Source organism: Copadichromis virginalis, linkage group LG22 (genome assembly GCF_057382275.1).
Source record: "Copadichromis virginalis isolate Kocher_CV1m ecotype Utaka linkage group LG22, C_Virginalis_male_GT1.1, whole genome shotgun sequence".
Classification (NCBI taxonomy): Eukaryota; Metazoa; Chordata; class Actinopteri; order Cichliformes; family Cichlidae; genus Copadichromis; species Copadichromis virginalis.
Window position 1 is genome coordinate 37,168,573 of NC_140638.1, and position 23,422 is coordinate 37,191,994.

The window sequence follows — 23,422 nt, forward strand, 5'->3', positions numbered from 1 at the left end:
CTCTGCTCCACACACCTGCGTGCTCCAATCAGAGACACCAGAGGAACAGGTGATGAATGTGATGGGGAATGATAGGTTTGTAGCATAAACCTATTCGCTGGAACGTTAAGGACAATCTGCTACGCAGCAAAAAGCAAGACTCAAGGCACCAAAGTTCTCTGGTTCACTCATGCATGAGGGAGATCTGGCTGGAGCCAAGTGTCGTCCCACCACTTGACCTCCGTCAGACTCTCAGCCAGACTCCCCAGAGCACTCCTTTTATTGTGGTGACATGAATATGCATTGGGTCATTAACATATAACATCTTACATAGGTATACATGTGAACAAAGAATACTGTGTGTGTGAGGTCAAGATGTGACCCTGTGAAGACTCCCCAAAGCTGGTGCCAGGAGTCTAACAGGTCCATCTAAACAAAAGGCTCTTACACTCAAACAGATATACATGTGTTTGCTATACCATATATCAAGAAAAGATAAAACCTCTCCTAGGGGGTGTGATCTATGCCAGAACACACTCTGTAGAGGAGTGAACGCACTCCCCTCTTCATGCTACACAGAGTTGTTACAGACCTCCTAGGATGAGACATTCTTTCAATCTACAATTGATTATACACTTCTAAGCATATATGAGTAAATGTTTCTAAGCATAAATGACAATCAACAATACAAAACCTAACATTCCCCCCTTTATTGACCTTTATGCTAGAAAAGTTTCCAGTTATGAATACCTCATGTCTGACAGTTTCAATGCCAACATTGTTATACTCAGCATACGTCAAATCACCCTAAATCACTGTAAAAGTACAGAGTTTAACAAAGGTATTAGCGGATATCCCATTCCCCATTGATCTCATCTCATGGCAAACTGCATCCTACAAACAAACAAAGAAATTGTTAATTTAATAGTGAAAATAAGAAGATAACATTTTCAAAAACATCCCATCTTGGTGATGCTTCCTCCGGGTGTGCAATCACATGTCTCTCTGCAGAGTGGTTTGAGTTCTGCAGGGTGTCATAAATGTCTCTTCCAGTTGTTTCCATCACTGTCCATAGGACCAGAGTCCAAATGTATGTAGAATAGACATTCAAACATACCAGTTAGTTTTGTTGTTTGTCAACATGGGTCTCAGCTATTTCCAAAGCTGCAGACCTCATAGGAAACTGCTGTTATCACCACCATAGCTTCTGGTTCCTGTGCTTTTCACAGAATCATGATGTCATCCTTAGACTCCTTCCAACGCTGCTGAAGGTTTAAGGCAGAGCACGTCGTACACCTTAGTTGTCTTCCTCAGCGTCAACATTGAATCTTTCATTGTATTTAAAATCTTGCTGTGGGAAGTCTCCTCTTGATCTCCTGGAAGCTCAGTAGCACAGCTCTCTGTGTGATGTCTGCTGTGCTGAAGATGATCTCTGATCCTCCTGAAGTCTCTCTCCTGGCCTCAGCTCCCATCTTGTGGACGATCCTCTCAGGCACTCCTTTTCGTCATGGATAGTCCTGATTTTGGGCCTGCTGGATCTGTCTCAAAACATTCAGGGCGTCAGTCATGTTTGATGAATGTGCGTCTTCTTTATGTAAATGCAGCATGTGTTGTTGAAGAGGACACAAAGTCCCCTTTCTCTGCTAATATCATAGAGTAGTTCTTCCCTGAGAGTTGGTCCAGGAACATATATAGTGTGGGGTATGTTGCCGTGCTGGGTAGATGGGAACAGACATAATAGTCTGTATTTGCCGATTCTGCTTTTGTTCTGTCGTGGATATAACGGTACCAGGCATTATTCATCCATGGAGGGATGTGGTCTTGCATCATGTCTCTTAGGTGAGAGTTGTCATGTGTCCATCCTCTCTGCCTTCCTCCTGGTTCAGCTGATTCCGGCACCAGCTGGGGTCCTGTAAAGGTGAGCGTCGTAGTCAAGGTAACCAAGAGGGTCCACCTTCCCATGGTTGCACACAGGTGCGTCACGCCTCGCACTTGGTTGCCCTAGAGTTGATCAGAGGCTGGAGGTTGAAGTGCGAGCTTACCCTACGGGGGCTCAATCAGCACTCCCCCCTCACCACTGAAACAACCAAGTGTGAGATTTCTCTATTGTGCTGTCTTGGGGGTGCCGGGGTTTCCTGGGACCTCGACCTCTTTGCAGTGGCTCTGATAAATCCAGGAGGGTCTCTCGCTATTTTGCAGGCAGTTGAAATGGTCCTTGCTGTGGCTCCAAGGTCTGATCTCATGATGGGCCCCAACCAGCTTGACCTTTGACCTCAACCACTGCCTGGGCTGTCCGCTATGCCTGGAATGTTTCTCGCGTCTCACTGCTGCACCTGTATTTCAGAAAAACTTCTATTTGGAGAGCACGTCAACAATCATCAAACCACATTCTTTAGTTCAGTGAACTTCACTTATAGGCCATCAAAGCCTCATCTGAACATGTAAATAAACGGTTAATCACACAACTCACTGCAACAATAATAGTAAACATTGTTTAGTGTTAATTCTGGACCCCACCACTTGACGCATGGACACTCTCATGCGTCAACTCATCAAACTCAGATTCCTGTCTGAAAGAAAAAGGGTAGCCAGATCATGTCCCAGGCAACAGCAGGGCATCTCCTCCCCTGGAGCAGCACCACCCTGGACCTATAATCCTGCAATAAAAATGTTAGTGTGTTTTGCATATTAAAAGTCACAAGGGGAAATCAAATAAGGAACAATACACAAAAAGACATGAATACTAAGACTGCTGGGCCAACATGGCCCAGGATCATGACATCACCCCCCCCCCCCAAGGGCCGGCTCCCGACAGCCCAAACCCGAGAACCAAAACACAAGACAAACAGAACAACCCACCCAGGGCGGGAGGCGGGGGACCCGGACGGAGGGAACAAAACCAAACAAAGACGAGGAGCATGAACCAAAACTGAGCCCACAAAGACACAAAAACAGTTCAAAACAGGGAGGCAAATGTCCAAAGAGGTCAGAAGGTCAACCTGGGGGGCGACAGCACAAAAGTTCACAATTCAGCTGTTCCGGGGCCGGAAAAAGTGGCAGTGGCCGGCAGAACAGATCCGGAGGCCGGCCGCGTGGAAGACGGCGGCGGCTACAGAGCGGGTCCGGAGGCCGGCCGCGTGGAAGACGGCGGCAGCTACAGAGCGGGTCCGGAGGCCGGCCGCGTGGAAGACGGCGGCAGCTACAGAGCGGGTCCGGAGGCCGGCCGCGTGGAAGACGGCGGCAGCTACAGAGCGGGTCCGGAGGCCGGCCGCGTGGAAGACGGCAGCGGCTACAGAGCGGGTCCGGAGGCCGGCCGCGTGGAAGGCAACGGCGGCAATGACGTAGAGACAGGTCAGGGGGCCGACCGTGCGGAAGGCAACGGCGGCGACTCAGGCGAAGGCGGTCTTGGGGCCGACCACGACGGCGATGACGTCTGGCTAGAGGCCCAGAAACTGGCCGACGATGCCGAGGTACCGGATGTACTTTGGACGGGGGTGTAACAACCAGGCGTGGAGGATGAAGGCTCGGAGGCCGGACCAGGCGTGGCAGAAGCAGAGGCTGCGGCTGGACCAGACGACGCAGAAGTAGATGGTGGCTGGACGGGCTCCCCGGGCCCTCCAGCTGACGTGGCTCGAGGCTGAACGGGCCCCTCGGACCCTCCAGCGGAGACAGGAGGCTGAATGGGCCCCTCGGACCCTCCAGCGGAGACAGGAGGCTGAACGGGCCCCTCGGACCCTCCAGCCGACGTGGCGTGAGGCTGAACGGGCCCCTCGGACCCTCCAGCCGACGTGGCGTGAGGCTGAACGGGCCACTCGGACCCTCCAGCGGAGACAGGAGGCTGAACGGGCCCCTCGGACCCTCCAGCCGACGTGGCGTGAGGCTGAACGGGCCACTCGGACCCTCCAGCGGAGACAGGAGGCTGAACGGGCCCCTCGGACCCTCCAGCTGACGTGGCGTGAGGCTGAACGGGCCCCTCGGACCCTCCAGCGGAGACAGGTGGCTGAACGGGCCTCTCGGACCCTCCAGCTGACGTGGCGTGAGGCTGGACGGGACCCTCGGACCCTCCAGCTGATGTGGCGTGAAGTGGTGTGCCTGCTGCAGGGTGCTGGAGTGGCACACCCAGGCATTCAGCTACAGATGCAGGATGAGCAGTTATGGAGACCCCTGGCGAAACAGAGAGCTGAGCAGGGGGCTGAGCCGTTACCCTGGCAGAAGAAAGATGCCGCTGACTCTCTGGGGAATTTAATGTAACATCACACGGTTCATTTCCCACCAGATCACCCCTGAAAACATTATTCATTTGGTCACCGTCTGGTTCAGAACCCAGAACAGACATGTCCATGGCAGTCTGGGAGAAAGTGGTGTCGCAGCCAAGTACTAGGTGTGTGTTCCTTTCAGAGGTCTGCCTGTCATTGTCCAAATTCATATTCTCGTTTTCCTTCACAAACATAAAGTCAGAGTCTTTATTCTCAGTATTTGGTTCTTTTAACTCAGAAGCAGAAAAACACAAACTCAGATTGGCTGCCTCACCCTCACCAGAATTACATTGATTAATCTTGAACACACAGGCAGCATCTACCCCATAATATTGCCCAGAGTCAGTAACAGTCTCTGCACCATCTCTAGCGGAAATCTCGCCATTCCTAGCAAGCAAGTTAACTGTTATGGACAAACCCTGTTCGAAAAGTGGACCCCCAAGGCTCTCAGCACAGTTTATTTCCTCTGTCACAGGAAGACAACGTGACGTTTCTTCAGTGTCCACCTGTGACAGGGTTTCAGTCACCAAAGGGGCTAGTTCGACCACATGAGCTGCATTTATAACTGAACCGTTCCTAGAAACATGATTAATCAGTTCACGGCTAGGTTCCTGGACATCCATTAAGTCGGCACAACTGGTCAAACAAGACACATACACGCTCATTTTGCAGTCATGTGGTGGACTTGTAACCTCATCGGTGTCTGTGCTTACACACACAGTAGTTACACTTCCTTCTGATGGGACGGCTGGCACTAGGTTAACGGCAAGAGTCTGAATAAACTCTTCTGTGATTGGTTTGACAGAGCCATTAGCTTTAGCAGTGACCACATTAGTCACAAACAAATCAAAAGTGATGCTGTCAGAGGGGATTGAAGCCTCATTATGCTCTGACTGACAGGAATCATGCGGCTCGGCCTGGTATTTCGCAGTCTCAGGCCTGCATTCCCCAGCTAGCCCCCCCACCAGAAGCTGACTTAGACAGAGACTCTGAGTCATCTATGAATGGAGGTGCCGCTAACACAGTGTCTAATAGAGCTGTGGCTGCCAGTGGTGGTGCAGACTGTGAGCTTACTATATCAGTAGTACTCCCAACCAACACCCCATCCTGAAATGATTTAGAAGAATCAAAAGAACATGGTTCCAAATTTACGCAAACTGACGGTAAAACATGACCATTAGAGACAGTATCGGAGGCCCAGATCTCAGCTTCAGCATTCCCTGCACCCTGAGGGGTGCTGGAGCTACATGGTTCAGACATGTGTGCCCCATCTTCTTCCGGGGGGCACAATTCACTCTTAGAGTTCAGAGCATAGACCACATTGCCATTACTGTTCTCTTGACCTGGAACACAAAACTCAGGTGAATTGTGCTTGTTGAGTACAGGAGTGAGAGCATCACTCAGAGATCGCTTTGAATTGTTCTCCTCTGGTTTACACAATTCATAACAAGTAGATGAGTCACAAGATGGATGAGCTAAGGAACAGTCAAGTTGATCACCGGGTACAGACAGGGTGTCATTATTAAAGTCACACCGCTCATGACCAGAGGTTATATCACCACCCTTCACACCAAACATGAGTTCGTGATCAATACTTTCATCGTTTAGCAAGAGAATGGGTGGTGTTGAGGAGCACTGGGTCGCTATCGCTCCTCCAGCACATGTAGAAATTGTCTTTATCTCTGGAGCGTCTGCGAACCCTTCATGACAGTCACATTCCAGCAACTCAGGAAGACTTTGAGGCGAAAGATTGTCACTAACCTCTATTATTAACGGAGTCCGAGAGGAAACGAGAGTTCCACCAACCTCCAGCTGCTGCATGGTGCTGCGGCGACGTGGATGTCGCCTCTTCCTTGAGGAAACCACTGAGGCTGAAGCATTGGCTGTTGGGGAAGTGAGGGGTGGCAGACCCTGGCAGCTCCGAGGGCCCCCGAGAGCCAGGCGTGTTCCCCGAAAGATGTGCTGACAATCGGGGGTGAGCCACGGCATTCCCCGGAGCTCCTCCTCTACGTGGGTGCAAGCTGCTTGCTGCCGCTCACAGAGGCCGGCCTCCATGATTTCCGTAGTAGCTCTTTCTGAACAACTAAACACAGTTCTGTCGGCTTTGGAGCACAATTCCGCTATAGTTTCCGGCCCCGGCAAATCAATGCTCATCTCCCTCTTCTCCATAGAAGGATCGTGAGGCACAAAAACACAGTCACTCACCGGAGTTAGCGCGGTGCAACAGCGGCGCCGGCGCCGCTTCTTTCTGGTAGCTGGTGCCATGGACGCTGATGCCACCAAAGCAGAGGGTGACGTAGCGGCAATCTCATCCTCTGCCCATATCCTCGCTAAAGGCGAGGCAGGGGAAGTGAAGTCCGAGCGGGGTGGAGAGGGCGAGCGGCTGGTAGGCGATGCAACAGGTGTGAGTTCCTCCTCCAGAATGAGCCAGGGCTTCCACCGGAGCTCGTCCTCCCGATAAGCCCGTAACACCTGCTGCCGCTCTTCCTCACCAAAGTCTATGGCCTCCGTCATCTCTGTGCGCTGCGCCGTGTGGCCAGACCGCGGTGAAGACCCGGAAGCCGATGAGGCGCGAGCGGATGGTGTGACGGTGGTGAGCCTCACCGTTCCGACCCTAACTGCGTCTGGCTCGCGAAGCAGCGGGGAAACAGGACAACAGCAGGGCTCTGGCGGCGCAGCCCGCACACTGGGCAGCTGCGGCTGCGGACGGAGTTGGAGAGCGGTGACGAGAAAGTCAACGATCAGCGGGTGTAGTGCCTCCCATAACCAGGGAAATACAGACGCGCATACTCCCACTTGGCGGGCTAACTCCTCCCGTTCCTCCACTCCGGAACACTGCAGCCATTTGCTACATAGCGACTCCACCGTCTGGATGATCCCACTCTCTTGTGTCGCTGGGTCCGGCATGGTCGCGTCGTACTGTCACGGTCGCAGTGGCAGACCGTGTGGAGAGTGTGTTGAGGACCCAGGTGCGAACACAAGTGAGGATACGGGAGTGCACTTAAACAAAAGCGAGCCTTTTATTGTGGCTGATGATCACGAAAGAAACAAACAAGAATGAGGGCAGCACAAGAGCAGGAACTAAACAAACCTAAACTGGGAACAATCTATGCTATGGCTGGGGATACAAAAGACTGGGCATGGAAACACGGAGGGTGGGAACACAGACGACGCGACACAGACTACATGAAACACAGAGACTAAATACACAAGAGGGATGATCAGGGGAAGTGGCCACCCATGGGAGCACAGCTGACACAGATAAACATAACAAGACATGGCAGGAGTAAACAACACTGACGGGAGACTGTCAAAGTAAAACAGGAAGTACACAGAGGTGCAGACCGGAGGAGAGAGAGAGCACGGGCATAGTGGGCTGGGGAAACATGGAATGAAACACAAGGAGGGGACACGAGGGCTCTCAGATACATAGAGGGGCACACAGGGGATAAAAGTCACAAGGGGAAATCAAATAAGGAACAATACACAAAAAGACATGAATACTAAGACTGCTGGGCCAACATGGCCCAGGATCATGACAATATTAAGCCCGCAGGTTCCCCTCAGGATCCTTTTCCTCCACAATTTTTAAAATAATTTTTCCTAGTATAGAGCAGTATGTCCTTGACATTATTAACAGCAGTCTGACTTCTGGTGTGGTTCCTGCAAATTTCAAAACCTGGCCTTGATCACACAGTTTTAGCTAATTATAGGCTTGTTTCCAAGCTGCCTTTACTTTCCAAGGTTTTAGAGAAATTGTTTTTAGTCAACTGAAAGATTTTCTAGATGATAATGGCATCTTTGAGGTTTTTCAGTCAGGTTTTAAAACCCTTCATAGCACAGAATCTGCATTATTAAGGGTTTGTGGGGTGGCTGTAGCTCAGGCGGTAGAGCAGGTCATCTACTGATTGGAAGGTTGGTGATTCAATTCCTGGCTTCTTCTAGTCTGCATGCCAAATATCCTTGGGCAAGATACTAACCCCAAATTGCAGCATCCCACAGGGCTCAATTTTAGGGCCACTGCTCTATTTACTGTATTTATTGCCTCTGGGTTCCATCTTTAGAAGGCATGGGATCTCATTTCATTGTTATGCCAAATTTATTTGCCACTCAAGCAGATGGATGGCATCTCCGTAAAACCTCTCATGACATTCCTAGATGACATTAAAACTTGGTTGGCTCTGAACATTTTTAAATTTTAATGACAAGAAAACAGAAGTGATGGTGTTTGGACCCAGTGGTCCCTGTGAGTCGTCCTCTGTGATTTGGGACGCCTGGAAGTCTATTTTAAACCTGTTGTTTGGTTTTACCACCATTCACCAGTGTGTGAATGGGTGGATGACTGGATGTGTAAAGCGCTTTGGGGTCCTTAGGGACTAGTAAAGTGCTATACAAATACAGGCCATTTACCATTTGCCATTTAAGTTGGACAGTTATTTTAAATTGGACGACCAAATTTGCTTTGCTTAGGCTGCTTCCCCCGCGACCCAGCCTCGGATAAAGCGGATGAAGATGGATGGATGGATGGACAACCAAATTAGAGCAGTGGTGAAGTCTAGTTTTTATTATTTAAGGCAACTGGCAGCAGTAAAATCTTTTCTTTCTAGGAAGCACTTTGAAACAGTGATCCATGCTTTTATTTCTTCCCGCCTGGACGACTGTAACTCACTCTATGTGGGGGTCAGTCAGTTGTTGCTCTCGGGTCTGCAGCAGGTTCAAAATGCGGCTGCACGACTCCTAACAGGAACTTGTAAAAGAGAGCATATAAGCCCTGTCTTAGCCTCACTGCACTGGCTGCCTGTGTCTTTTAGAGTTCATTTTAAAATTCTCATGTTTGTTTTTAAATGCTTTTACAATCTTGCCCCGCCTTACCTCTCTGAGCTTCTTCATCCCCACATACCCTGTCGGTCTCTCAGGTCAGCTGACCAGCTGCTCCTGGAGGTACCGAGATCCAGGAGGAAGTTCAGAGGGGACAGGGCCTTCTCTATCGTGGTTTCAAAATTATGGAATAATTTGCCCTGCACGTTAGAGAAGCCTCTTAACTGTCCACTTTTAAATCACGTCTTAAAACCACTTTTATTCTTTGGCTTTTAAACTCAGTGAGACTTAGTTTCTCTAATGAATTATTTTACTTTGTATTTTATTTGGCTTTTTATATTTATATCTTATGTCATTTTGTTATTTAGTTCCAATGTACAGAACTTTGTGTCAGCTGTGATTGTTTCAAAGTGTTTTTTAAGTAAATATGATGACGATGATGTGAACATGTGTCCACAGAGGGGAAGGAGTCAAACATCATGACTGTGAGAATCATTCATGACAAACCTTCAGATAAACTCACTGAACACTTACTTTTCTTCAGTGTCGAGGGTTCTCCTCTCAGACAAGCCTGTGATGATTTTCCACCAGGTCTCTGCAGAGGACAAACACAGCAGTGACATCATCAACATGAGAGTGATGAAGAACAGCTGAGGTCAGATCCATAATCTCAGGTGGAAACACACACTTCGGCTGTGTCCCAATTCAGGGTCTGCAGCCTTAAAGGCCACATTTTAAGGCCGATTACATCAGAAACGCGACGAAGGCTGTCCCAATTCAAAGGCTGCTCGAAATGCGTCCTTCATTGCCCTGAATTTTAAGGATGGGTCTGTGTATCCTTCGTTGCCCACCATAGCCCAGACTTCATAGCGCGGCGGTGGGTGTGGATAATTTTGCCGGACAAAAAACGTGCATGGCTGAAGCAGGGCGGCCGAAGAGTAAACTTTCAAAAGTAAGTACTGAATATTATGTCACTTATTTATGTGCAAATGTTTAATAATGAAGAACATTAAAACATTGCTGTTGGCCACATGTCGGCAAAGTTATGTGACATTAGTGATGTTTGTGGGGCAACCGTAGCTCAGGGGGTTGGGAAGCGTATCTGTAACCGGAAGGTCGCCGGTTCGATCCCCGGGCTCTCTGTCCTGGTCGTTGTGTCCTTGGGCAAGACACTTTACCCTACCGCCTACTGGTGCTGGCCAGAGGGGCCGATGGCGCGATATGGCAGCCTCGCTTCTGTCAGTCTGCCCCAGGGCAGCTGTGGCTACAACCGTAGCTGCCTCCACCAGTGTGTGAATGCGAGAGTGAATGAATAGTGGCTTTGGGTGCCTTGAAAAGCGCTATATAAATCCAATCCATTATTATTATTTGTACTAACTTGGTTTTAAAGCCTTTACTTTAAAATATACGCCGTTCAATAGTCGACCTTAATCTTACAGAGAATGTGATGATTTTGTGGATAATTAAAGTCATATATCCACAAACACATCAAGCTGAAAGTGTGGAGCCTGTGGAGACGGCTTATGGTTGAGAAATGAACATTCAATGCACGGGCGACAGATCTGGTTGACATTCCTGCTGTCAGCATGCCAATTGCACGCTCCCTCATTGCTTGTGGCATCTGTGGCATTTTGCTGTGAGACAAAACTGCACATTCCAGGGTGGCCTTTTGTTGTGGGCAGTCTGAGGTACACCTGTGCACTACTCATGATGTCAGATCAGCATCCTGATGTGGCACACCTGTGAGGTGGGATGGATTATCTCAATATAGCAGATGTGCCCACTACCACACATTTGGACTGATTTGTGACCACTGTTTGGGAGGGATGGTTATATTGTGTATCTGGAATGAATTTTAGGTCTCTACGTCCATCCCATGGGGAATGGGAGCAGTAACAAAGGTGTTGCGTTTATATTTTTGTTGAGTGTATGTAAGCTCTGCTCCAGTGTAATGCATAGGTACAACAATATGCTTTATCTTTAATATAGTTTGGTCACAAAAGACCAAAACTGAACTCTTTGAAGGCTGTAAACACACCATGTTTGGGTGGCTTCACCCCAAAAACACCACAGCAACACTGAAGTCTGGAGGCGGGAGCATCATGGGGGGGGGGCTGTTTATTCAGCGTACAGCACTGAGACATTAAACATAACTCCAGGAAGGATGAATGGAGACATTGTTGATTAGAATCTGCTGCCATCTACCAGGATGATGAAGATGAAACAAGGATGGATGTTTCAGCAAGACCATGATCACAAACACAGCCAATGGAAACGGTTGGTTTCAGAGAAATCAAGTAAAGCTGCTGGAACGGCCCAGCCAATCACCTGAGCTGAATCTGTGGGAAGGATCCACGGAGCATTCGGGATTTATAGACTGTTTGTGTGGTGAGTGGGTCAAAGTCATGAGCAATGATGGGACTGGTTTCTCCATACAGACGCTGCCATGAACTGTCATCACCAACATTTGTATAAAGTAATAAATAAATGTCCCTGTGTCACTTTGTATTATTACACAACTTCATCTGTGGTTTGATTCCTTTGCACGTCTGGATTGGAAGTGTTGTTACCGACATCTGGTGATAATTTCACATCAAAGCACCTTTAGAAATATATTTACTTAGAGAACAGCCCGCAGCCCACCGTAGTAATAGTTGAACAGACACACACACAGAGCCAGACGGTAGGTCAGACTGTCACTGGGGGCCGACTTCAGCTGGTGGAAAAGGTTCTACAACGAGGGAAAAGACCATGAAATCAATAAAAATCCTGACAAAGTACTGACAGCACTGAGCCTGTCTTCACTCTGAAACTTATATTGGACCTGACCTGAGTGTAACCTTGAGTGTGCGAGTGGTGAAGAGGCAAACATACATAATCAGAGGTTTTCTCTTGCTCCGATGTCCCACTGGAGTTGGACAGCTGAGTGTTATTCTTACAGTCAGACTTCTCCACAGCAGCATCTGGAAACAGAGACACAAACACAAATAAATAAGTCTGTCATTTAGAAACTCTGTTGTTTTCTAGATGTTAGAAGAATTAAACAAGTGCAGCTCACGTAGTCATCACTTCATGATAAAACACAGGATGCTGATCGCTCAGTGGCAAAAGCAGGATGTGACAATAAAAATAAGAACGCTGCCTGATATCCTGTTTAAGATGACGCTCTTGTGCTTTACTGAGCTGCTGTCAGATGGGATCAATATCTGTGGCCAGCACTCTAAGACATAAATGCAATTACGGCTGTAGTTTTAAGATTCAAGGCTGTCTTAGCTCGAGCTCGAGCTGCTGAGTGTGACGGGCTCAACAGTAACCAGGAAGGAAAAACTGTTTGTGAAAAGAAGCAGAGGAGCCACATCAGTACGAGTCAAACTACCACACGCTCCGAGGTCTCTGCTGCTCTGAATATCACGCTCACCGTCTCCTAACACGGGATCCACACCTCTTCTGTCAGAATCAGTTTCCTCATAAAATGAGCTGAAACCATTAAAACTCAGTCAAGTATTAGTCAACTCCGACTAGTTAATGCCTTTTAAACAGGTTACATGATTAACTCTTACCAGAAGGACAGAATTGAGTATCTCGGTGTTAAGGGGCGACTCATCGATGCGTCGATGGCGGCGAATGTGCTTCCGGGCACTGTGCACCATGTTGGAGACAGACAGTTTGGAAATGGGCACAGTTGCTGCTGGCTCGGTCAGCTTGGACAAAGCAGAGCTGATATCACTGTTTTCTACAGACGACAAACACATCCAAGAGTTTCTGTTCAATTGCTGAGGCCCGGGTCAGCACAGATGCCCAGATCTCCCAGTAAGCTACGCACGTTTCCAGAATGCAGTATGGTCACTCAACAAGTAAAGCCAGGAACCTGACCTTTGCCCTCATCTTCAGCGTATCCTCTTCCAGGAATCTCCTCTGTACACTCAGTCCTACAGCAGAGTTTAAAGAGCTCTGTCACAGCCTCACCTACAGGGAACACAAACAGTTACTGACCTGATATTTTCTTATTCAAACTTTTCATGAAGCACACGCTTCAGCACAGCGAAGCAGGACAACATCTGTGTAACATTTTCTAAATCATGGACGTGGCAACAAAAGAAAAGTCCACTTTACATCACATGTAAAGTGCTTGGGGCTGTCATGAGAGGCGGGGCACACCCTGGACAGGTCGCCAGTCTGCCGCAGGGCAAACACAGAGACAGACATTCACACCGTGGGAAATTTAGGGCCCCAATGAACCTGTCCCCACTAACTGCATGTCTTTGGACTGTGGGAGGAAGTAGGAGGCCCACACATAGAACAATGAGGAAAAAAAGACACTTTATTTGTCCTTTACTATGTTCTTTCTATCGGTAGCTTGATTACATCCGTCTTATCTGCTGCGTATCATTTGATGCATGAATTTTAGCTTAGAAATAGTTTCCTCTGTGCTTATCTTAATGACCTTGTAGTACCATATCACCCTATTAGAGCACTTCGCTCTCGCTCTGCAGGCCTACTTGTTGTTCCTAGAGTATTTAAAAGTAGAATGGGAGGCAGAGCCTTCAGTTTTCAGGCCCCTCTTCTGTGGAACCAGCTTCCAGTTTGGATTCAGGAGACAGACACTATCTCTACTTTCAAGATTAGGCTTCAAACTTTCCTATTTGCTAAAGCATATAGTTAGGGCTGGACCAGGTGACCCTGAATCCTCCCTTAGTTATGCTGCAATAGACGCAGGCTGCCGGGGGATTCCCATGATGCATTGAGTGTTTCTTCTTCACTCACTATGTGTTAACAGACCTCTCTGCATTGAATCACATCTGTTATTAATCTCTGTCTCTCTTCCACAGCATGTCTTTATCCTGTCTTCCTTCTCTCACCCCAACCAATCACAGCAGATGGCTCCGCCCCTCCCTGAGCCTGGTTCTGCTGGAGGTTTCTTCCTGTTTAAAGGGAGTTTTTCCTTCCCACTGTCCCCAAAGTGCTTGCTCATAGGGGGTCATATGATTGTTGGGTTTTTCTCTGTATCTATTATTGTACGATCTACTGTGCAATATAAAGCACCTTGAGGCGACTGTTGTTGTGATTTGGTGCTGTATAAATAAAACTGAACTGAACTGAACAGGTAAAAATATGGCGACATCAGGAGTTTCAGACGGTGAGAGAATGAATCTCGCTGCAAAAGAAATGATGTTTTAAACCCTGCATGTCAACGTCTCCCTGCACACCAAGCAAACATTAAATAAACTGTTTTATAGTCACTGTCTCGACTTGTTTCTGTAATTTGATGTCATCCATTTTTTTTATTTTGCCATTTTTATAAGAACAACAGAGCAGCTTTTTCATTTCAGTCGTTTTATTTTGACTCATGATTTTTTTCTTGACGTCGTTTTTTGTTGCTGTGATCTTTTGATGTTAAAGTCTAGTGTTGACCACAGAAAGAGACTTACTGTGATTATACTGTAATCTGTGAAAATCCTCTGTGTGCAGCTGATGGTTAAAAGAAAACATTTCAGTTCATTCAGATCATTTTTATGTTGACAATAGAAAACCATCCTGAATGGTCGGTTTGAATAAGTGCAAATTTAGATCCTATATGGTTGAAAATAACTTAAACATATCGTGATTTATTTCGTGTTTTGTGATATAGCAAAAAAATATTGTGATATTACATTTTCCTCATATCACCCAGCGCCACCATAGATGTCCATACATGACGTCTAACAATGAAGAATGACACGGGGGAAATGTATTGGACAGAAAGAAAGGTGCAAAAAGACACATTTATGAGTAATTACAGAGCAATCCTGCCACTTAGTGCAAATTAATATCAGCCGGTTCAGTCCCAACTATGGCCTCATTAGCCAGGTTTCACACAAGAAGCGTCTCATGATGGGTAAAACCAACAAGCTCTCTCAAGACCTTTGCACACTTAAGACTGATGGCATCGGCTACAGAAGAACTTCTAAGTTACTGAAGGTTCCAGTGAGCACTGTTGGGGCCATAAACCTGGCGTTGCCCCTGCAGGGTTTTTATTTATTTACGATAAACCAGCCACGACCAAGCGCTCCCCACACGATTTCAGACAGACGAGTGAAAAGACTTATCAGAAGAACGACCTGGAACCAGCAGGTACAATCGTTCCACAGGAAACAACAACATGACCTGCATCACACACACGACTCCTAAAAGCCACTGGCAGGGTTTCTGGATGTCAGCCACTTGCTGACATGTATTTAAAAAAAATTTAATAATTTCTTAATAATAATATTACATTTTTCTATTTGTGTATTAATGACATGACATGTACTGCCTACCTGGAGGCTGCTGTGGCCATGAATACTGCTGCCAGTCTTGGAGCACGTAGGTGAAGCGAATGGCGATGTTGACTGGAGGCAGAGGGAACAGGGAACAACCCTGATGACAACAGGAAGACATCAGCTCATGTTTATGGTAACAAGCTGCAGCATTAATCTCTCTGTACAGGCGTGGATTACACCTCGTCATTGTCGGCTGTTTCTGGGAACATACTGAACACATTTAACCCTCATGTGTGGATGATGACAACATCAATCAGGATTTTTATTCTTCTTTAGGAATGAATATAAGATTTTTGAACTTCATTTTTTAAATGTCCACTTAGGTGGACAACATCGGTTTTGACTTATGAAGGGTATGGAGACATCAGTGTGTAGTGTTTCTGTGCAAGTTTACCATCAACACCAACACAAATACAAGAAAACAGCCTTTGAATAGCTGCAGACCACTGTGCATGAAAGGGTTAAACAACGTGATGTCTGGGAATCCATTGTGTTTCCAGGAATAGGAATAAACAAAGTTCAAACAAACTGATCATTAAACCGACATCCACTTCCTAACAGTCTTTATTTTATTCACAAATTAACTCCACAAAAATCCAGAAACCGAATTTACACAGAATTAGACGTCTTCTTCTTCCTCTTCTGTTTTCCCAATGTTCACATAACTAAGCAGTGTGCTGTACTGTTATCAACCTGCTCTTTGACGAACTATTACAAGAATATATTCTTATTATAAGATAAGATGTTTGTGTTATTTTCAAGTTGAATACAGTTTTTGTGTGACTGTCAGAGCACAGCAGGAGGAGGAGGAGGAGGAGAGACTGTACATGAGCAGGAAAAACCAGATGAATAAATGTTTTAGAAAATACATTTACATGCACTTCGTGGATGCTTTTATGATTATTAGTTGCATTTAACAGGATTCACATCGTCCTAAAATCGTCTGGAACAGGATGCTGAGGTGATACTTGTAGAACATGGGTACATGACGCTCTGTGGCTGCACAATTTTAATTTTTCTTTATTAAAAACAAACAAACAACCTTGAAATATGATCCATATAAAGATGTTTGTTCCAGAGCACTTACTATCTTAGATTTGAAGATGTCGAGCAGGCCGGACAGGTGGTTGTACTGCACGGGCGCTCGACGCAGGTGAACGATCTCAAAGTCGGTGCGCACGCCTGGTCCTTTGCACTCTCCGGCATACATCCGCCTCCACTTCTGCTGGATCTGCACAAACATCGGCACCTGACTGAACACAAGATAAACAGCAGAAGGCATTACTAGCAGGATCTCTGGTACACGCCCGACATCCAGCTTCAGTTTCTCTCAACCAGCAACAATCCAGCTAAACTAAACAGTCCGACTGAAACACAGAGCAACAAGCTGCAGAACTGCATTGTACTGGCATGTATGTCAGCACTGTCACTGCACGGACCACTGAGTGCTACACAGACTGGTTTTAATATGTTGTGTTCATTGGCGTAATCTGGGGCTGCAGCAATTCATCACTTCTAAAAAAATCCTCCAAACCCATTCTTTGCTGCGATGCAGCGATGCAGCGATGCAGCGTGCTCTGTGGCACAGACTTGTTCAACGATGTAAACGTGTGTGAGGGATAGGTCAGTAGGTAGAGTGGCTGCCCCGGGATCAGAAGGTTGGGGGTTTGAATCAAGTGAAAAGCTAAGCTGAGGTACCCCTGAGCAAGGTCCCTACACGTCTGCTACCCACCAGCTCGATAGCTAGCCGGGAGCTCGAGGGTCACTGAAGCCGCAGAGAACGGCACAACTCCCGGCACATCATATTCAGATCACCGCAGACTTTCGCTACTCAGGTTAAACGTGATATATAAGTCACTTAGACAACCTAAAAATGTTATTGTTGGACTTTTTTCAGTGTTTTATTTGTTCGTGAGTAAATCCGTTTGGCTGAGATTAAAGTTATTAGATTAGATAAAATAAAACTTTATTAATCCCCCAGGTGGGTTCCTCCTTGGTTTTCACACAGCTGAATAAACGTCAAACAGAAAACTGATTAAACAGAAGTGTGAGATGGTCGAGAGTTTACTCCAGTGTCCTGTTATATTTTAGACAGCAAGGAGCAGACGGCCGAGTTTATTAAACTCCACCGAGACAGCAGTGACGCTAATCCGAAGGCGAGACCGTCCAATTTAACAGCCGTTTACTTCCGGCCTACCCGACCTTCTCAGGACCCGGCCCACATAGACCGCGAAGGCCGGGTCCTCAGGAGGATGCAGCCCATGAATTTGGACACGACCACTGACATGTTACAAAACAAACTCACATCGCTATCAGCAGCCATGTTGTTGCCTTTGGCTGCCTGATCGGTTCAGGAAATTAGGATGTTTTTCTACGCATGTGCGAAAAGGTGGTCGCTTCCTCTATAGTTCTTTCACAATAAAATAAAACAAACAAATTCTAAATTCATCCATCCATCTTCATCCGCTTTATCCGAGGCCGGGTCGCGGGGGCAGCAGCCTAAGCAAAGAGGCCCAGACCTCCCTCTCCCCAGCCACCTCCTCCAGCTTATCCGGGGGAATACCAAGGCGTTCCCAGGCCAGCCGAGAGATATAATCTCTCCAGCGTGTCCTGGGTCTGCCCCGGGGCCTCCTCCCGGTGGGACATGCCTGGAACACCTCACCCAGGAGGCGCCCAGGAGGCTCCAATCTCTAAGGGAGAGGCCAGCCACCCTTCGGTGGAAGCTCATTTCTGCCGCTTCTATCCGCGATCTCGTTCTTTCGGTCACTACCCACAGCTCGTGGCCATAGGTGAGGGTAGGGACGTAGATCGACCGGTAAATGGAGAGCTTCGCTTTTACACTCAGCTCCCTCTTCACCACGACGGACCGGTGCAGCGTCCGCATTACTGCAGCTGCAGCCCCAATCCGTCTGTCGATCTCCGGCTCCCTTCTCCCATCACTCGCGAACAAGACCCCGAGATACTTGAACTCCTCCACTTGGGGCAGGAACTCATCCCCGACCCGGAGTGGGCACTCCACCCTTTTCCGGCTGAGAACCATGGCCTCAGATTTGGAGGTGCTGATCCTCATTCCCGCTGCTTCACACTCGGCTGCGAAACGTTCCAGTGCGAGCTGGGTGCATTGTGTGCCGGGTGGCGGCCAGGAGCGGAGGCCCTGGCGGACTGACCCCCGGCTGCCAAGACTGGCAATAGGGACAATTCTAAATTCAATTCAATTTTATTTGTGTAGCGCCAAATCACAACAACAGTCGTTGTGCAAAACTCATTCAGGCATTTGATGACAGGTTTCAAGATGTGAAGAATATCCAAAAGGAACTGGAGATGTTTGCTACGCCGTTTAATGTGCAACCATCTGTGCCAGACACTTTCCAAGTGGAAATAATTGGGCTGCAAAACAACTACGAGCTCAAAGCTAAGTATAACAGCCTCTCTCTGCTGGACTTTCACAAACTGTACGTTCATGCTGAGGCTTTTCCCATCCTGGCGAGACATGCCCTGAAATTTGCATCTCTGTTTGGGACAACGTACCACTTTGAACAGGTCTTTTCAAAACTGACTCTTGCAAAGAGGCGCTTCCACTCAAGACTAACTGAATCAAACTTGAAAAAGCAGCTTCGAGTGGCATCATCATCATCACTGCCAGCTGACATCAGACACCTCGCCAAAAAGAAACAGTTCCAGCCATCTCATTAGGTGAGTCTGATGAGCAGAAATGCAGCAGTAACACAGCAGCAGCCCAAGCAGAGAAGCCTCCTCCAGCTTGTCCGGGGAACGCCAACCCATTCTCAGACCAGCCAAGAGATGTTAATATAAGCAATTAGCAGGGTGTGTCAAAGAGTGAACAGAACATCGCCGAGTCAGCTGACAGCTCCATAAAACGTGTTTCCTACAGCAGCAAACAGGCTTCAAGAAGTGACAGTAAGGAGAGGTGTCAAGATCTGTGGGCCAGTCAGCCTCTTGTGTAAAGGACACAGTGATGCTGAAGTCATAGAGGCTGTGGTCAGGTCAGTCAGCCCAGGTTTCAGTATTCCTGACATGCCTGAGATAAAAGGACCTCACTCCCCGTTAGTTAAAGGAAATATTGAAAGCTCACCAAAAAACTGCTGACTTAACTCTTTGTGCTTGCATTGGCTCTCAGGAAGGCATCAGTGCAGCACCGTACCAGTGACAGTGAGGAAAGCTGCTCATCATTGGTTATGGCTCAAGAACTGCTCCAAAATCGAATTACCACCTCATTCCTGAAAAGCAGGCAGTTTATGAAAGATTTTGAGAATATATCAGTGATTCTTGAGATAAGGGACAAAACATGTCCAAAGTTTCTGTCAACACCATCAGATTTTTTAAAAAGTACAAAAAAATCAGGAATTATTGTGGGTAACTTACACTGTGAGGACCCCTTTACCACTTCCTGTTTGATACACATGCCATGAGGTCACTGCTCTGGTGAGTTTTTTTAATTTTTATTTCATTTATTGCATACCTTTCTGATAAAACTCTGTGTCACAACCATAGTGCATCAACACCACAGTAGAGGCCATAAGCAACTGATGAACAACAAGATGGCGTCTGTCAGAAAAACGTGCTATGAGAGAAAGTAGGGTATTTTGTCAGCACCATCAGGATTTTTGCCTGACGGTGTTGACCCTTTTTCTAATGATTTTGGCAAATGTCACAAAAGTGTCCTATTCACTAATTATATTATTTTTATTACTATTTCAGTCATATTACTTCCTGTGCATTTTACTGATATTTCTGCTTTACAGATGTGTCGAATATTATGGAATTTGCCTGATCTTGAATCTCATAGTTAATGTATACTTTATTAATCCTGTAGGAAAATGCTTAGTCCTCTGCATTTAACCCATTTACTCAGTGAAGCAGTGGGCAGCTACCAATCCATGACCCGGGGAGCAGTGTGTAGAGACGGTACCTTGCTCAAGGGTATCTCAGGATAGCCGCTGTTTGGTGGATTTGAACCCCCAACAGGGCTCTAGAGTGCGACCAAATTTTTCAGTGGTGCGACTAAAAAAAAATATTTGGTTGCACCTGTGCGACCAACTGTTCGGGTAGCAAAAAAAAAAAAAAAAAAATCTGCAACCTTCCCTGTGGTCAACAACAGACACACATTTTGTCCCTATCGTGGACTAAACCAATCAGAGATAGTAAGGGGCGGGACCTCTCTGATTGGCCGTGGTCCAGTTGAAAGTGCAGGTGGAAGTGGGAGGTGAGTAGCTTGAATAAAGCGATATCAATTCATTAAATCCTGAATCGACTTTTAAATATAACTGTGTTTTGCCAGAAACGCCAGATTCTCAGATTAAAGCTCACAAAACCAGTTCAACAACAACCAAACAGCAAATCAGAGCAGGTACACGGACTCCACACAAAGACGTAAACACAGAGCGGACCCGACCCATCAGAATTAACTTTGTCTTTCTCGGCTTTCTCACCCGACGGCCCGTAGACGGACACGCTGTCGGAGCTTAGCGAATCTGATGCGTCCGGTCCGCGATGTGTTTACGTCTTTTTGCGCTGATTCTGAGCTGCAGGTTTTGTCTCTCTCCAACCAAAATTCACCGAGCTGAATTTTGCTGTTTTGCTTCCACGACTATTAAAATCACATCCATGCACAGCTAGCTCTCTCTCTATCTCTCTCTGTACTTCAAGAACAGTTTCCCGTCTCCAATCTCTGTTTTCTGTATTATTTATTCGCTTATTACCCACCAGTCTACCGTTGTTTACAGTGCTGTCGGCTACTGTCTTTTTCTTCAAGAAAGCCTATTTTTTCTGTTGTTCAATACTGAAGAAATTTTAACTTTATATGCAGAACATTGTAGAATATTTTTAAGGTTATCTGCTATAAAAAGCCAGACCAGGAAAATCTCCTTCATGTTTTTCTGTGTTTTATTCTCAGTTACTTTCACACAAAGGAATCTGCTGTGATGTTCACAATTCTGATGAAGTCAGTACTGATAAATGATCAGAATTATAATATTTCTGACTGTCTGAGGCTAAGTTGAATCGAATCGGGACTTTGAAAACCGGAATCGAATGGATTATAGAAATCAGTGATGATACCCAGCCCTAGTGAGCAGCCTGGGCACGACAGAAGTGGATGTAGCTGTAACAGGAAAAGAACTATTGCTAACTTTTCTGTTAAGTTAAGGCCTGATCCTTCTGAAATTCATAGCCAGTGCTCTGACACGGTGTCATCAATCTTTGAATGCTGAAAAAGCACAGTGTATCCAGAAAAACACATTATATTATATAAATTATTATAAAACTTGTGTGCGCCTAACTTTTGTGCCGGTACGCGTACGCCCATGGCAAAAAGTTAGTCTAGAGCCCTGCCCAACGATCATGGGGCAAACACTATCTACTGAGCTATCTCTGCCCCGAGAGCTGGTCTTTTAAGTGATGATGTATGAACCCTGCTTTCGGGTCCAAACTACTCTGTGTTTATTAAGGCTGTTGTGTTTTAACATGTTTTTATTCTTTTTTATCTTGTTCTATTTAATCTGAACAAGCCCCTAAAAACAGTCAGTGATCACTGTCAGCCTAACCATCGGGAACCCTCACGTTAACTTTTATCAAGTGGAAAAAAGTTTCACTGTGTTTATGTTACGCTAACATAGCTGTGTTGCTAGCAATCACGTACCACATCATTATACACCAGCTAGTCCAACATCAGTAACCCTACAAACGCCAGTGCTGTTTAGTTTTGTCTTCATTTATGTTGGAAGTGATAGCAGAGCTGGTGTTAAGGTGGAAACCGGCGAGCTAACTTCTAACTCTGTTAAATTTCATATATTCTGTTTTCATGGATGCCTGGATGTTACACCTGGTAAAACAGCCACACTGATCATTTTATTAAAGATGAAAGAATTTAGACAGTTTGTAACTCTCAGTGATGCCGCAGAGTTCCTTTGACTTTGGGATCTGCAGCGGAGTTTGGACCTGGAAACGGCTAATGACATCAGACTTAAAGACCGGATAGCATTTCTGTTGCTTAATACATATTTGTGTTGTGAATATTCATCCTTAATATGTGTAAATGCATATGCTTCAGAAAAATTATAGCAATTACAAAATGGTACATTTCAGGCTAGAATAGCAAAGAGGAAGCTGTCAGTAGAGGAACAAAAGAGAAGGAACAGGGATGATCAAAAAATAAGTAGAGAAAAAATTAACAGCCAGCCTGAGTTTCTCATAAAGGGAAAGATGGAGAAATAGAGTGAAAGAGGGAAAAATAAAGAACATCAGTGATCTGAAAGGAAGAGAAAAAAAGGCAGAAGAGAAGGTTTTGGAAACAAGCACAGAGAGTCAAAAGGAGAGAAAGTCCAGCAGCGTCTAAACACACAACCACAGAGTACTTTAGGAATCAAGGAGCAGTAGGCAGCTACTTGCTGGTGAACTATTAAGATGTAGAACTTGACATGTGCAAAAACAGAATTGTTATGATGTGTCTTGTGATATTACAAAGGTTGTTAAGGTTTAATGGTCATTTTGAAAGAAATAATATCCTGTTTTCTACTCATGTGTCACCACTTGTCAACTCCATAATATGGATTTTTTGTTTATTTTTCTGTTTTGAAGAACCATATATTTTCCTCCCTCATGATCTTCCAATAAAAATACGTAATTTTCTAAATAAATATGTAATTTTCACGCTGCTAAATATGATCGTTTCTTATGGAGATTAAATACAAGCTTCTGAAAATATGTATGACTGTAACTCTAATAATCCATGCATCCATCCATCCATTCGCTTCCGCTTATCCTTTTCAGGGTCGCGGGGGGCGCTGGAGCCTATCCCAGCTGTCATAGGGCGAAAGGCGGGGTACACCCTGGACAGGTCGCCAGTCTGTCGCAGGGCCAACATACAGGGACAGACAACCATTCACACTCACATTCACTCGCACATTCACACCTAGTGGCAATTTGGATTATCCAATTAACCTATCCCCACAAGCTTCATGTCTTTGGACGGTGGGAGGAAGCCGGAGTACCCGGAGGGAACCCATGCAAACACGGGGAGAACATGCAAACTCCACACAGAAAGACCCCAGC

The 23,422-nt window shown here is 46.4% G+C and overlaps 1 protein-coding gene across 2 annotated transcripts in view; it reads right to left on the reverse strand.

Moving 5' to 3' along the window:
* LOC146683852 (rab3 GTPase-activating protein catalytic subunit-like) overlaps nucleotides 1–23,422 on the reverse strand; it is a 30,800-nt gene that overhangs the window by 1,756 nt on the left and 5,622 nt on the right. Inside the window, exons 2-9 of one of the 2 annotated variants that reach the window (XM_085446477.1) lie at nucleotides 16,440–16,605; nucleotides 15,350–15,449; nucleotides 12,927–13,019; nucleotides 12,614–12,786; nucleotides 11,928–12,016; nucleotides 11,674–11,784; nucleotides 9,588–9,648; nucleotides 734–2,636 (exon numbers count right to left, since the gene is read on the reverse strand). In XM_085446477.1, the coding sequence (XP_085302603.1) occupies nucleotides 11,766–11,784; nucleotides 11,928–12,016; nucleotides 12,614–12,786; nucleotides 12,927–13,019; nucleotides 15,350–15,449; nucleotides 16,440–16,595 (630 nt within the window). In that variant the 5' untranslated portion in view covers nucleotides 16,596–16,605 and the 3' untranslated portion in view covers nucleotides 734–2,636; nucleotides 9,588–9,648; nucleotides 11,674–11,765. Of the gene's footprint in view, nucleotides 1–733; nucleotides 2,637–9,587; nucleotides 9,649–11,673; nucleotides 11,785–11,927; nucleotides 12,017–12,613; nucleotides 12,787–12,926; nucleotides 13,020–15,349; nucleotides 15,450–16,439; nucleotides 16,606–23,422 lie in introns of those variants that run through there. The other variant, XM_085446478.1, reaches the window with a different exon arrangement.